At 32.5% G+C, this 16,555-nt stretch overlaps 1 protein-coding gene across 1 annotated transcript; it reads left to right on the forward strand.

Moving 5' to 3' along the window:
* LOC113351420 lies at positions 1-4,794 on the forward strand. The gene is made up of 6 exons (XM_026595408.1): positions 1-250; positions 391-1,191; positions 1,331-2,380; positions 2,486-2,614; positions 2,732-3,996; positions 4,153-4,794. Exons 1-6 carry the CDS (start codon positions 1-3, stop codon positions 4,792-4,794), a joined length of 4,137 nt encoding a protein of 1,378 aa, XP_026451193.1.
* Positions 4,795-16,555: the final 11,761 nt, after the last annotated feature.

A 16,555-nucleotide genomic window follows, 5' to 3' on the forward strand; every position in this document is an offset into this window, starting at 1 on the left:
ATGGAATCTAAGAAAAAATTTGAGTCTGATAATAATTCATCAGTTGAAGGTATGAAAATTCCTTCGATTGAATTACCTGATGAATTATTTGAGAAAAGTTTAGATCCATGGCGTTTTTCTTTAATTGGTAGATTAAATTTACAGAAGATTAAATTTGTTGATGCTGCAATAATTCTTAGAAATCAATGGAAATTAATTGGAGATTGTAAGCTAATTCCATTAGGTAGAGGTTTCTTTACCATCAAATTGGGTAATATTACAGATCGTAACTACATCAAGTCTCAGGTATGGGAAGTTACAGATCAAATTTTGAAGACTAGAAATTGGGTGTATACTTTCGACTTATCAGTCAAAGAACTTCTAAGGAGTTTGTTTGGGTGAGATTTCCAGGTTTAGGTCTTGAATTCTGGAGTAAATCAATTCTATTCAAAATTTATGAAGAAATAGGAACTCCAATTAAAATTGATGAAGCAACAGCTAAATGTGATGTTGGATATTATGCAAATGTATTGGTTGAGGTGGATTTTTCTTCTTCAGTTCCAAATAAAGTATGGATTGGAACTAAATATGGGGTTTTTTTTCAAGAGATTTCCATTCCAGATTGTCCAAAATACTGCAGCTGCTGCAAAATGGTAGGTCACTTTATCACAGAATGTAGAGTTGAAAAAGCAAAAAGGAATGAAACTACTCCACAACAACCTAAGAGCTCCTTAAAAATTCCTCAGCAGCCTAATTCAAGTTCAACAAACACTCTGAATGCCTTATCTTCAGTAAGTGTTCCTAGATCATTGCCCTTTGATATTTGTGATACATCAGCAGAAGACAATGAAATCTCAGTTATCCATACACTTCATGCTACTCCAACAGTTCCAGCTCATCAAATTATTCACACTGCTAATACTGGAAGATTCAGTCCTCTTGAATGTGTTCAAGAAAATGTTCTTGAAGATATTGTGGTTAATGAAGATAAAAAAGATGATGTTGTACAAACTCCTCAAATCAAATTTGTAAATGGAAAGACAGGAACTATCTCTGATGAAACTGTTAAGGTTACATCATGGTCTAAAGTGGTTGAAAAGCAAGTGATTAATCCTACTTCTATTACTTCCACTTCTCAACATTATCCAGGTGCAGTTAAAGGTGGTAATCCAATTGTTACAAATAAGAAACATAATCTCAGACAAAATCAAGGTAAGGAAGGTACCAAAAATCCTCCACCACCAAGATGAAGATCATATATTGGAATATTCGGGGCCTAAGAAGACCTAGGGCTCAGAATAAACTAAGGTCTTTGGTGATCAATTTAACCCATCTCAATTTTGGGTTGCAGAACCAAAAATTTCTTGTAATACTTCTTTTTGCAGTCAATTAAATCTCTCTGGAATGAAAAGTATGGTGATACACAATTCAACCTCAACTACAAAAGGTAATTTATGGTTATTTTGGAATGCTTCTCTATCTACTCCTCAAGTTATTTCAATGTCTAGCCAAATGGTAACAGTCAGTATTGGTGAAGTATTAATCTCTGGTGTTCATGCTCATGTTAAAAAAAGTCATAGGAAGTTTCTCTGGTCTGAGATGGAAATTATTAGTCAGATACAAAAACCATGGGTTGTTGTAGGTGATTTCAATGCTATAATTTCACCTGAAGAAAAATTTGGTGGTAAAGCTCCTAACAGAAGTTCAATGATGGATTTTCTTCATTGCCTGAATGAATGCAACTTAATTCAAGCTCCTAGCACAGGACAACAATACACCTGGTCCAATTGTCAACAAGGTACAAAAAGAATCCTATATGTCTTAGATAGAGCTGTTTTTAATTCTTTGTGGTTACAAAAATATGGTGATTGGGGATATAAGGTTGTATTAAGGATAATTTCAGATCATGCTCCTTTATTATGTGGTTGTGCAAGTATACCAAGACCAAAAAATGTTCCCTGGAAATTTCAGAAAATGTGGATTGATCATCCATTATTCTTAAGTGAAGTGAAGAAAGTATGGACTGAGAATATTATTGGAGATCCATCATTTATTTTCTTGCAGAAGCTAAAGAATTTTAAAAAGGTTCTAAGTGAGTGGAATTGGAGTATTTTTGGTAACATTAATACAAAAATTAAAGAGGCAGAAGTGAAGGTTCAAAAACCAATGGAGCTATCTGATCAAAATCCCTTAAATGAAGATCTCTTAGCCAACTTAGTAGAAGCTCAAAATGAATATGCAACAAGAGAAGTTCAAGCAAATACTCTTATGAGACTTAAATCCAGAGCAAAATGGATTAAAGATGGTTCTGCAAACACTGCATACTTTCATGCTAGAATGAAGATTAGACAAGCAAGAAATACAATCAGTGAACTAGAAGATGCAGATGGAAATATTATTAGTGATCAATCTCAAATTGCAAATATTTTAGTCAAACATTTTCAACAAAAGTTTGAAGCCCAAAATGTGGATGTTTCTGAAGAATTGCTTGATGTTATTCCTTCAGTTATTACAAATGAAGATCAAGAAATGTTGGACTCCATTCCCATCACAGAAGAAATCAAGAAAATTGTTTTTGAAATGAACTCAGATAGTGCACCTGGTCCAGATGGATTTCCTGGATCATTTTATAAAAGTTGATGGGATATAATTCAGTTGGATTTAAAAGATGCCATACAATTCTGTTGGAGAAGAAGGTTTATCCCCAAGGGCCTAAATTCAAATTTCCTAACCCTCATTCCTAAATGTGCAGGTGCTAAGAAACCAAGTCAATACAGACCAATTGGATTAAGTAATGTATTATTCAAAATTTTCACAAAGATAATTTCTGTCAGAATGAATGGACTCATGGAGAAGTTAATTTCATCACAACATGCTGCTTATGTTAAAGGGAGAAGCATTCAAGAACAAATACTTCTAGCTTCAGAGATGGTTAATGAAATGAGGAAAAAGAGAAGAGGTGGTAATGTGGCTTTGAAACTGGACATATCTCAGGCTTATGATTCTGTAAGTTGGACTTTTCTTCTTAAAGTTATGCGCAAATATGGATTTTCTTCATCTTGGTGTAATTGGTTGTTAAGCATTTTTGAATCTGCAAAATTATCAGTAATGATCAATGGAGGACCATGTGGTTTTTTTTCAATGCATAGGGGTCTTAAGCAGGGTGATCCATTATCCCGTATTTTATTTATTTTGATGGAGGATGTATTGAGTAGGAATATCACAAATTTGGTTAATACAGGGCAAATAACTCCAATGGTAGTCAGGAATGGAATATACCCAACTCACTTATTTTTTGCTGATGATGTTTTCTTATTCTGCAATGGAGCTAAGAAGACTTTGCTTTGTCTATTCAAGTTGATTGAAAAATATCAACATAGCTCTGGTCAGATGATTAACAAATCCAAAAGCAAGTGTTTTATTGATGGCACCAATTCAGTCAGAAAGCACCAAATTAGCAGTATAATTGGTATGGATATATCTTGTTTTCCAGATAAGTATCTTGGTATCATTCTAGCTCCAGGAAGGGTAACTACAGAAATGGTCTGGCCAATGGTACTTATGCTTCAGAGTAAACTTGCAACTTGGAAAGGAAAACTACTATCCGTTCATGATAGAATGATTCTTGTTAAAACAGTGTTGTGCAGTTACCCTCTTTATAATATGGCAATTTACAAATGGCCATCTTCTGTTATTAAGATCTGTGAAAAACTAATAAGAAACTTTCTATGGTCAGGTGATGGTGAGATTAGAAAGTACAAGACTTTATCTTGGAAGAAGATCTGTGTGCCATACAATGAAGGTGGCTTGGGTATTAGAAGGCTAGAAGTATTTAACAAAATTTTGCTGATGAAAATGATGTGGAAATTGATATACTCATCAGATGAATGGGCTATGTTTTTTACAGCTAAGTTCAAAGATAAATATGGTATATGGTTTTCAAAATGGAAATTATCATCTGTAAGAGCAGGTCTGCAATGGGCTTGGCTTACTTTACAAGAAGACATCTCTTGGAAGGTTGGAAATTGAGCTAACATCTCTGTATGGTTTGATAACTGGTATGGATCATCCCCACTAATCAATGAAATTGGTTACACAGAATTTATCCATAACAATATGCAATTAAAAGTTCAGAACTTAATCAGGAATAACCAATGAAATATACATCCTCAGTTGCAGCATTTGTTACAGTATGATAATTTGCCTCAGATCCACAGTGGAAGTGATTCCATAATATGGAACCTACATACAAGTGGTCTGTTCAATAATGCAAAGGCAGTGGAGAAAATAAGACACAAGGAATACAAGGTAGAATGGTCTTCTTATATATGGAGAAAATCTTTGCATCCAACTATTGCCAGCAACATTTGGAAACTTCTGCAGGGAGTTTATGTGAATGATGACATGAAAAGAAAGCAGGGATATGAAATGCCTTCTAGGTGCTGTATCTGCAAATCAGAACAGGATTTTATGGAGCATACACTGTGGCTTTGTGAATTCAGTGTTCAGGTTTGGAATTGGCTTAGTAATATGTTTCAATTTCCCAGGCCATACTCTTTTTCAGATGTTTTCTCTGCAGCAAAACAACACAGTCCTTTCATTGATGAAGTATGGACTGTTTCTTCTTGTACTGTCATTAAGGAACTATGGTTTCAAAGAAACAGGATTTTCTTTGAAGGTGGTGATGTTAACTTTCATGGCTTCAAGCACAGGATAATGAAGACAGTCAAAGAACATGGAGTTAGAATAAGAGGAGTTAGATGGAATAACAACTATGAAAATCAAATTCTTAGTTACCTTAAAATTGATTCTTAAATTTCATTTTCTTTGTAATTTTTTTGCTATGTTATTTGTGTTATAGTACCTTTTGTAACCTTTTAGTTTGTCAATAATAAATAAAAAGGGTGATTCAGAAAAAATAAATATATATTTATAATATAAAATCAATGACTATATGGTAGGATGTAAAATGAAAACCATATTTCGATTGCAAGGCTGAGAATTATAAAAGATAAATATGAAGGATAATAAAAAATATTTATCGGCATAATGGAACAGCGATCACATCGCTGGATAATAAACCACCTTGTATTTTGGAAATTTGAGATATATGTATGATTCTTATTATTTTTTATTATGGTTATATAAATATTTGAAATTTTATTTTAATGATGTATCATCAATATTATCTTTTGTACAGGTGTATCGGACTCGTCCGATGAGAGACCGGTACGCGATATTAACTACCTTGGGTGAGATAACATTAAGAAAATGAGTTTGATAAAAATAAAACAACAAATGGAATCTAATCTTGATGGGAAAGATGATTAAGTAGGATTTCCCGATTCATAAATATGTGAAATCCAAGATTGGTACTGCTGAGATATGGCTTCGAACCAAAAAAGCATAAAAACACCATGTGTAATGGGAGTACCACCATTTGCAGTACCATTTTAGAGACATGATAATCTTGGTGAGTAGGGGTAATTCATATGATGACTCATTAAGAGAAACTGATCCGAGTGTGATGTGATCATAATCTGATCATCATTAAGTCTATGGTTGTAGCCGTAGCCGAAACCCATACAAGAAACTCATGATGTGGACGGAGAACACCATCACAGTGTAATAAATGCAACTATATATTAGAGTGATAAGATATTGAGAGCATATGACACATGCTTAGATCCATGTTTGATACCCATAAACTATGAGAAGAAACTCATGATTTTGAGAGAGAACGATAAATTAATTAGTTTGATAAAAAAACAAAGAAAGATATTGATATTTTAAAACATGAATCTTATACAGCCTATTGTATGTTGGACTGTGGTATAAAATCATATATGGAGTAATCACTGCAATGAATATAGATAAGGACCATTACTGATCTGTCGTGGAACATCATGAATCTAAAGCAAAGTAATTGTTACTGGGAATTTCAATGCAGAAAACAAAAAAAAAACAAGTTCGACGGTACGAAACTTATGTTCTTCAAAGAATATATTTTCTGAAAATTTTCAGAAATAAAAGATGGATATCTAGAATAAGATGGAAATGATAGAAAACATTTCCAAAAGAATTGATTGCCAGAGGTTGGAAAAAATTGATGTTTAGTTGATAGTAAAATGATCAACTAAATATTCGAGGAATATTAGCTCATAAAACCGGAGCAAGATGTGAATAGTAAGATCTTGGATAAAGATCTACAAAAAAGATATTTGATCAAAGAGAGTTTTCATGGGTGAAACTAATTTTTGGAAATAAGATTGAAAAATATCATGTATTTTCTGATACAAAAGATGTTACCGAAAATAAACATATTCGGCTTGATATTAGCCGGCAATTGTTAGACAAATAATAGATCTTTGATAAGCTTGGACAACTCAAAAATAATATATCTGACGATCCGGTAGAAAAGAATCAATGCAATCACATAATAATATGTATGAAGATTGATAAGATAATGTATCAAAACATGATCGACAAACAATTTTGTTATCGACATATATTCACATTCACATTAGCATTAGCACAAATAATAATGAGATTTTATTGATGACTAACTAATGCAGAGAAATTAAAAATCAATTTTATTAAGGATATGATATCCTATTACAATTGATATTGGTAAGATGAAAAAATCCACCAACTGCAACATTCCCAAACTTAAAAAGCAAGGAAGTAACTGATTTAAATTAGATCAGCGTGACAATAAGAACAAAAAAAAACGACTGATTGAAAATAAATAAATATTAAATCTTGTAGGAGAAGCATACCGAGTGGATCTTTCCACTCTGATACCATAATAAATTATGTGTATCATCGATTAAGCAGAATGAATTAAATATAAATAAAGAAGTCGGAGAATTTATGTGGTTCGACACTAACGCCTACTCCACTGAAAAACCCCATAGGGTGGATTGGATTATTGATCTCCAGAATTTGATGATTCTAGGATACCTTTACATTTACATAATGATCCTGTATATATAGAGATGTTAGGATCAATACACCTTAGAAAATAACAACTTAACTATCTTATCTTGACTAGGTATCTTAAGCTTAGCTGGAACAATTTAGCTACTAGATTATTACGATTTGGTCTTCTGACTATGATTTGGTCTTCACTTCATAGGCTAGACATATGCTAGATTAGACATCATCACTTGATTTCTTCTTCCGTGTATGGTCGCAACTATGTCTTGTAATTGCACTTCTACCATATTCTAACACAAAGAAACAACAAGGGGAAATGGTGTTTCCAATACCGCGTTTTGGATTTCGATCCTAGCATTTTCAAAGTATATAACATGAGAATATATGATTGAATTTTGGGGATAAATTTTTTATGGGGGTATTTTTTGATGGGGACATGGGGAACAAATGATATGTTAACACGTGTTTTTTCAAATAATTGATTTCGACCTATTTTGTGTCCACAAATATAAAAAAAATGTATTTTTGGAGAAAAAATTGGTTATATTTTATCTTTGATATTTTTGCTAACAAAATTTGTTAAAACAATTAATATGACCCCCCTCCCTCCCCCCATGACCCCATCAAAAACGCCCCCATTAAAAATTTATCCGAGAATCTAGAGAGGACTGGATAAGCAATTTGTCAGATGAATTAATCCATCACATATTTTCTTTCATCGACACCATATATGTTGTCTGAGCTTCTGTTTTGTCGAAATGATGGAGGCATATCTGGGATTCTCTCCCATTTTTAATCTTCAAACGTCCTATAAAAAAACAGCACAAACGGAGACGGCACAATTCCATTAATCCTAAAGGTTTTCTCAATGTAGACTACAAGGTAATAAACCTCCGTGATAATGACGTACATGATATTCAATGTTTTCATCTTGTATCTAGTAAACCTCGTAAAACCTTTCCTACTAATCTTGGTAGATGATTACTTGCTGCTGTGAGGGCTAATTTTAATTAAAGATATTGATATTGTTGATGGTGATATCCTTGATATACCCAAGTGTATATTTACTTGTAAGACATTGAAAAGTTTCGAGACTCAAGTGTACATCGAACAAGTCGAAGATCATTAACCTACCAGACTCTATATATTTGCCTAGTCTTATGTATCTGACTCTTGATTATATTTCGTATAAGGGCGGGGAATTAATCAGTAAACTCTCAGGTTGTCTTAGTCTCAAAGATTTGGATTTACTTTTGATTATTCTAGTAAAAAATTAAAGTACGTTCCAGTACACTTAATTAAGAACTTGACCATTCGTGGCATCCACAATAGTAGTTCTGGAAGCATTACGTTGACTTTAGATACACCAAATCTTGTGTCATTGTTCTCCAAATTATATACAAAGGTAGTTTCAGTCGAATATGTTTCCTCCATAGTATCTACTCACATTGATACAAAACACGGATATTATACAACAAGGAGATCCAAAGCTTATCCTCAATGTATGATCAAGTCTCTGAAAATGCTTCATAATGTGATAGATGTAACACTATCAGCAGCACCACTTCATCTATCAATTTTTTTTTATTTTTTTAGGTGATTTAGCCAACGACCTTATGCTATATTATTAGTTTCGTATTCATTTAGGGGAGATTCATCTGGGAATTTTTCTGGTGCAAAAATTGGGATAAATTTTTGATGGGGGCGTTTTTTGATGGGGTCATGGGGGATTAATGATATGTTGACATGTGTTTTTCATATTAATTGTTTCAACAATTTTTATTACCAAAAATATCAAAGATAATATATAACTAATTTTTCTCCAAAAATACACTTTTTTTATATTTTATGGAAACAAAATATGTTGGAATCAATTAATTGAAATAACACGTGTTAACATATCATTTGTCTCTCATGCCCCCATCAAAAAACGCCCACATCTCTACTCGATCCGGGACGGAGTTTTTCCATGGTGATAAAGAAACATGCAGCATGCAGAGAAGAGGTAGAAGTTTTTGGTGGCGTGCAGACGGCTTAGGGTTTATAAAATAAAATTGAGGTTAATATAAATATACTCCAGTATAGGTGGATAAATCTTCCAGTGTGGCGAGAGATCCGACTTTGGTCAAGGGAAGATGTGAATTTTAAGATGCTAAATAGGGTTAATCACATGATTCTTCAGCATAGAGAATCAAACATATGAAAAACAACCCCCAAGACAATGTATTTCTTTTTGTTTTGGTGTTGCGGACAAATATATTAAATAGGTGGAGAATATGTTGTTTTTTCTTTTATCTTGATATGCACGGGCTCCTTCTATCCGGAGGCAATTCATTTTTGATGTGGAGTGTGTGGGACTTCACCCCACTCTGTGATGATGTATTTTTGATTTGGCGTGGCGGCGCAACTACATTAAATAGGTGGAGAATATGTGAAGATTATATTTATTTTTCCTTTTATTTACGCAGAAAATAAGTGTATTGTTTTCTCTTTATATATTAACTAGTGTGAAACCCGTGCTTCGCACTGGGTATGATGGGAATCGGATCCCATTTGGTGAGGCGGGGCTTCGCCCCTGTGCCCATTCCATAAGGGATTCCAGTTAACAATTATATTTTAATATAGTCGACACTAAAGAAATGATATTAACTTAAAATAGCTAGATAGCTCTAAAAGTGCGAAGCATATGAAATGCTTCCCGTCGAAGAAGAGGTAATCAAGAAAATGCATTGATATATACTACCTACGTTTCTGGAAAAGAGATACTTTTTCATTTTAGCCTAAAAATAGGCCAAATTGAAAAAGTGAAAGTTACTTTTCTAGAAACGAAGGGAGTATTTCTATATAAATCATGTACCTGTATTAAGAATCAATCACCCAATTCAAATGCTCCTTCATGCTCCAACTCCTTGTAGTTAAATGAAAAATCACACTCATTATATAATTGTATCAATATATGATATTAGAAATACCTAAAAAAATGATAATAATAAAAATAGATTGTGAATTATTTATAATGAAAAGCATATGTAGTGCTTCCCGTCGAAGATGATGTAATTAAGGGAAGACACCGATATACATTTCTTTAGAAATCATGTACTTACGTTAAGATTCAAGTGGCCAACTTAAATGCTTCTCCAGACTCCAACTCCCTGTAATTAAATGAAAAAGCCAACTCATATAGTTGTATTACTATATGATAATAGAGACACTACAAAAAAAAAAACGATATTAATATAAAAGATTGTCAACTCTAAATAGTACAAAGCATATAAAGTGCTTCCCGTCAAAGAAGATGTAATTAAGGGAATGCACTGATATATCTTTCTTTAGAAATCAAATATGTATTCTAGATACCAGTGTGAGACCTTTCTTGAGTTCCTCACTTAAAGAGACATCTTAAACAATGTATTGGAATAGACAATAGGAAAAAAATTCAAAAACTCAGTAAATATTCGGTCTAGAAGGCGTATACTTGAGTACGGATTGCAGATCATTTCCTTTTCAAAATATACAGTGGTATCTTGAAATGTTGTTGAATGAATTGGAATATTCGCTACTACCAAGTCATAGGATGCATTCAATAGCTAGAATACCAATTATTTTTCTGAAAAAATTCATTTTTTTCTGAGTCCAAAATTTACTAAAATTTATACTCCAGATGTAGAGGAATCATTTTACAATTCGATTTTCCATTGCATTTGAGACGATCCATGAGTTTCTACAAAATGTATATCCAAGCATGGATTTAGGTAATAATAGCATATTGATGAATATACAATGATATATCATGTGTGACATTAAATCTCTCACTTTTAAAAGTTGACATATTTCAAGTTTGCACAATTTTTCATTTAATTTCATGGAGTTGGATCCTGGAGGAACAGTCGAGGCGAGGAAAAGAGTGAAGTGTCATATAAATTCAGATGTAAAGGAATCATTTTAAAATTCAATTTTCCATTGCATTTGAGACGATACGTGAGTTCCTACAAAATGTAAATCCATGCATGGATTCTATGAGAGGAACAAATTGTGCAACTTGAAATATGTCAGCTCTAATTCTAAATAGTGCAAAGTATCTGACGCGCTTCCCATCGAAGATGACACAATCAAGGAAATGCACAACGTGAACGGTTCATATACTTGTGTTAAGGATCAATTGGACAACTCAACTGCATCTCCAGGATCCAAGTCCCTGTAGTCAAATCAATATTCATATTCATTATATAATTTTATAAGTATTTTGATATTAAATACACTAAAAAAAATTATCAATATAAAATATATAGAAAATTTTAAATAGTGCAAAGAAGAAATCTTAGCGGCCAATTTAGTTGCTCCTTCAGGCTCTAACTTCATGTATTTAAACGAAAAATCATACTCACCATATATTATATCAATATGCGATATTCGAGACCCTAAAAAAAATTATATGAACATAGAAATATATTGCCAACTTTGAATGGTGTAAAGCATATGAAGCGCAACCATTCCAAGATGATGTAATAAAGAAAACACACCGTATGAACGCCTCATATACTTGTGTTAGAAAAAAGTGACCAACTAAACTGCTCATTTATGCTCCAACTTCAAGTAATTAAATGTCTTTTCCAATTAATATAAATCTGATTAGTACTCGAAATAGTGCAAAACATATGAAGTGCATTTCATTGATTACATTTGCAGATGAGTTACCCATATAGAATTTCAAACAACCCTCCAACAACCTATCATTGATAGCATGAACCCCATAGGTTTACTTTCATTGTAGTTCCCCTAAAGAAAAGTTTCAAACAACCCTCCAACAACCTATCATTGATAGCATGAACCCCATAGGTTTACTTTCATTGTAGTTCCCCTAAAGAAAAGTTTCATTAGAATAACCCACTCAACAAAAATTATTGAATCTAAAACCCATAAGATACCATGCAGTTTTCCCTTCATTCTCAATTATAATCTCACTCATAAGGACATTACTTGTTTTCTCGAATTCTTCAACTGATTTCGTCACAACATTCGACACAGAATTTTTAGCCTTCCAATCACAACTGCATGAAATAAGAAGAAGTTAATGTTAGTTGCAATGCTTTTTGCAAAATAAATAAATAAATTAGTATATCTTATATATTCGACTGTTCACCTGTATAAGATGTAGCATCATTTTTTCTGGTACCAACATTCTCGAGAGCAAGTAAACTGATTGTCTCCTGGGAAATGTTTGCAGGCCAACTTTCAGATGTTCCTGTTCATCCACGTTACATGTTCAAATGACACAATTCTGTAACCGGCTGATAGCTCAACAATGCTAAACCTTTCAGTGGAATCACATTTCCTTCCTCCAATTTCCTTTCAAACAGCTCAATGTAATCCATTCCTACCCTAACATGCATCTGAGTACCCTGCATTACGTCCAATAAACAACTAATTTCTACACTTGATCAATCTAGAGAAAAATATTTTTTTTTATCGAGAATATGCATCAGAGGTCGACTGACCCACCTCTTGGTCAATGAGATGCAAGTCAAGACTCCATAATTGACCTGCTTTTTTGTTTTCAAATCTCCATTTTTTCAGAACTAATGTCCGCACGACTTTCTGATGTGTCTGATTCCTAACTAGGCGCTTGAAGGAGGTATAAACTGTTCACGAAGGCTTCTTTCCTACATATACGCACATCAGAGATTAAATTTTTGCATTTGGTTGTTACAAATAAAAATTGCTTAGAGAAAAAAAAAAGCAACCTAGAAACCTTATTGATGCATATCCAAACTGTGACATTTGAATGGATTTACATACCATGGAAATCAACTGCCATTGCTCCGTCTTCGATGTGATTTTCTTCAAAAGTTATGGTCGATATCTTATGTTCGCTATCTCTTTTTTACACAGAAACTGAAAGTAGGCGGGTTTGTGTAATGTTGAAGAATGATTTGTATCCTTTATATAGATGTTGGAAACTTGGCTCTAAAGAAAACCTCTACAACTGTTATGGAATTAATTCCTGTTATATGGTAATATAAATAAATATAAAACATAAATATGGTTTTAATTAATATGACTTGAAAAATGGTTATAAACTTTACCTTATTAACCATTGACTTTGTTTATATTAGTAAATTAACTGTATTAATATAACTCGTAAGATTGTGTTTAGATAAATAATTAGATTTTTTCTGATACTCCAAACATAAATATCAATTTAACTTTAAAATAGTAATTTTTAGATATTGTCAATAATTTTTTTAGATGCTTATCATTAATATAGTAATTCCTAAAAAAAATTCCTTATAAAAGATTTAATAAATAAAAATCTTATTATTTTATTCCATAAAAATAAGTTGAATTAATTTTTTTATTTTAATCATAAATGCCAAAATTAATATAGTAGTTTTCATTACCGTTTTTAGAATTTTTTTCTTTACAAAAGATTTTAAAAATATAAACTATCCATAGATACATCGAAGATTTAAGAAATACAAATCTTATTATTTTGTTCCATAAATTTCATGTATAAGAATTTTTTCTATTTCAATCATACATGCCAAAATTAAGATTTTTTTCCTTACAAAAGATTTTAAAAATTTAAACTATCCATAAATAAGTCTAATTGATTTTTTCTTTGATTCATTAATTAATATAATATATTTTTTTTTCTGGATTTTCTATAATAAATACATGAAATTATAAAAGATTCAAAAATTATAAATTATATTATTTTTTTCCATAAATATGTTGAATTGATTATTTTTTATTTTAATCATAAATGTTTGAAATTAATATTGTAATTTTCTTTATTTCTGGATTTTCACAATAAATGCACGAAATTAATATAACAGTTTTTCTAAACAATGAGCGTCGTCCGTCGCGTGTGTCCCAACAATCCACCCAATCTACACCGCACATTGTCAGATCAACGCACCATATCTAACGAACTGACGAATACGAATGGTTTCTCAATTAGCCAATGAGAGCGCGAGGTTACGCTCACCAACCAATAGGAGAGAGGGTAAGCTCCACCAACGCTACTTTTATTCTGTAGTAAGGGATGGGATTGAGTTTTTAGGTTGTTGATTTGGAAAAAGGAGTCCTAATATAGTAGTTGCTCAATTTCTAAATTGAATTCGAGCTTACATAAAATTCCAAACACGGTAATTTAGACATTTTTTTTAAGTTTGTAATTTTTAAACCAATCATATGTTATCAAATGTCCTCACCTGAATATTTAATTTGGTTTCCTTAAGGGAAGACGTGAATATGAGACAGTTGATCCCAAACCTAAGGATTTAATAGTCAATCTAAAGAAGGACATTCCAAGTCTTAATAAGAATTTCAAAGGCGTATATAGCTGGAGAAAGATCAAAAACTTATTTGACCATCTATTATGCCTTGATGAAAAAGCTTAAGAATGGGTCATTGATCATTTCATAATATCTGTGGCGTTTCCAAAGAAGCAAAACTAACCCTTATAGAATAAATCAGGTTTATAAATTCGGTTTTGGAGCCTGGCTAAATTGGGACCTATGCCATTTAATTGGGGTCTATAGCTACATGATAAAATAGGGTCATTAAGAAATAATTCATATAAACTCCTTATTCACTATTTATGTTAATGCATAATAAGCCCTTGTTAAATTAGTGCTAATTCAGATAATTAAGTATGTTTAATCAAGTTAATCCTGAAATTAACTTTCATTAATGCATAATCAACACTTGTAAAAAAAATATTTTTTTTTCAAAAGACTCGATCCAGAATTGGTTGATGTTAATGATTTTGTAAACCGATTATGGGTTGAGTTTATGCCGATTGACGATGTAAACCCAGAATCGGAGTTTAATCAATACCCACATAAACCGATTCAAAAAATCGGTGTTTATATATGTCCATATAATCCGATTATGCCTTACTTTCAGAAAAAAATATTCATTACATAGTTTAGGAAATTAGCGCAATACATATATAGGATTCAGTATGGGAATTCTAGAATTTGACACATCAAATGCTCGTCAATAAACCTCTGAGCACGTCGGTACAAAGTCGTATATTCTTTGTGGTGAATGGACTTAGTTTCCCCATTACGAATTCTCCATAGCCCGTTGAAACGTTCCAGCTGAAATTCAATGAGTTCTTAAATGTTAGTATGTGAACTTTTGACATAGGTATAAAAATGATCGCATTACTCAGTTTTTCCCTAAGAGGAGCTCTTGGATGATAGTGGTACACCATATTTCTAACTTTTACGTACTCTCTCATTGCGCTTTTTATGTATTAGAATCTAGCCAAGTCTCTCCATTTACGGTTATTGGGATTCGCGGTACGCCCGTAAAAGAACTCTTTAACTTTCTTCCAAAACATTGAATAAATTTCATTCGGACGTTCACGGAACGTATTAGCAAATAATTTAACCAGACACAAATGTTCAAACAGTTGCCATTCCATTTTCTAGGCTAAGTGTGTGATGTGGGAGTGACTCAAAGAGGTTGTCCTTATATTGATGAAGTCTCAACGACTATTTTTTTTGAATTCAATCCAAAAAATCGGATTTTAGAGATGACCACGTAGACCGATTGTGTCCTTGGCAAAAAAAGTTACAGAACTTTTCTTCATAACAATTGGATTACATATATGTACATGAAAGCCAATCCTTGACAAAAAAAAGTTACATAACTTTTCTTCATAACAATCGGATTACATATATGTACATGAAAACCGATTCTTAGAAAAAAAAAGTTACAGAACTTTTCTTCATAACAATCGGATTACATATATGTACATGAAAACTGATTCTTAGAATAAAAAAAAGTTATAGAACTTTTCTTCATAACAATCGGATTACATATATGTACATGAAAACTGATTCTTAGAAGAAAAAAAGTTACAAAAATTTTCTTCATAACAATTGGATTACATATATGCAAATGAAAAAAAATTCTTAGAAAAAAAAGTTGCAAAACTTTTCTTCATAACAATCGGATTACATATATGTACATGTAAACCGATTCTGAAACTGAACCTCTGGGAAACTGTCAGAATCGGGTTACATATAGGTACATCTAAACCGATTCTGACTGAAAAAATGCTAGAATCCTGCATTTTTTGCGCACACATTGTAGTTGGTTATTTTATCGCGTCTTGGACAAACACAAACAATTTTCAAAAGAAACCAGATTAAGTCATTCATAAACTAGGAATATAACCAAACATAATCCGACAATAAGTTTAAGACAAGACATAAGTTTTGACTCCATAATTATCCATAGTTAAAGACGTAAACATTAATATAACCATTCATTCATGAACATCCCCATCACGACCACGACCACGTCCACCGCCACGACCACGTCAACCGCGACCTCGTTTACCAGGTTGGGCGCTGCTCGATGCACCTTCAGACATCTTTTTAGGAGGGGATCTCTTCCTTTTCTTCTTTGGCTCATCCTCCTCCAGCTCCCCAAACTTTGCACTAGCTTCTACATCTTCGAGATTGTTCAATTCATCAATCAGCTTTCCATTGGCCTTAACATTTTTCCCTTCCCTAATTTGTAACTTTGATTGGGTTATCAAGTACCCGACTCAGCTTCTCTGTTTTCATTTTAAAGAACAAACATTCATCAAAAAACGCTAATAACATTAACAAAA

Source organism: Papaver somniferum, chromosome 2, assembly GCF_003573695.1.
Source record: "Papaver somniferum cultivar HN1 chromosome 2, ASM357369v1, whole genome shotgun sequence".
Classification (NCBI taxonomy): Eukaryota; Viridiplantae; Streptophyta; class Magnoliopsida; order Ranunculales; family Papaveraceae; genus Papaver; species Papaver somniferum.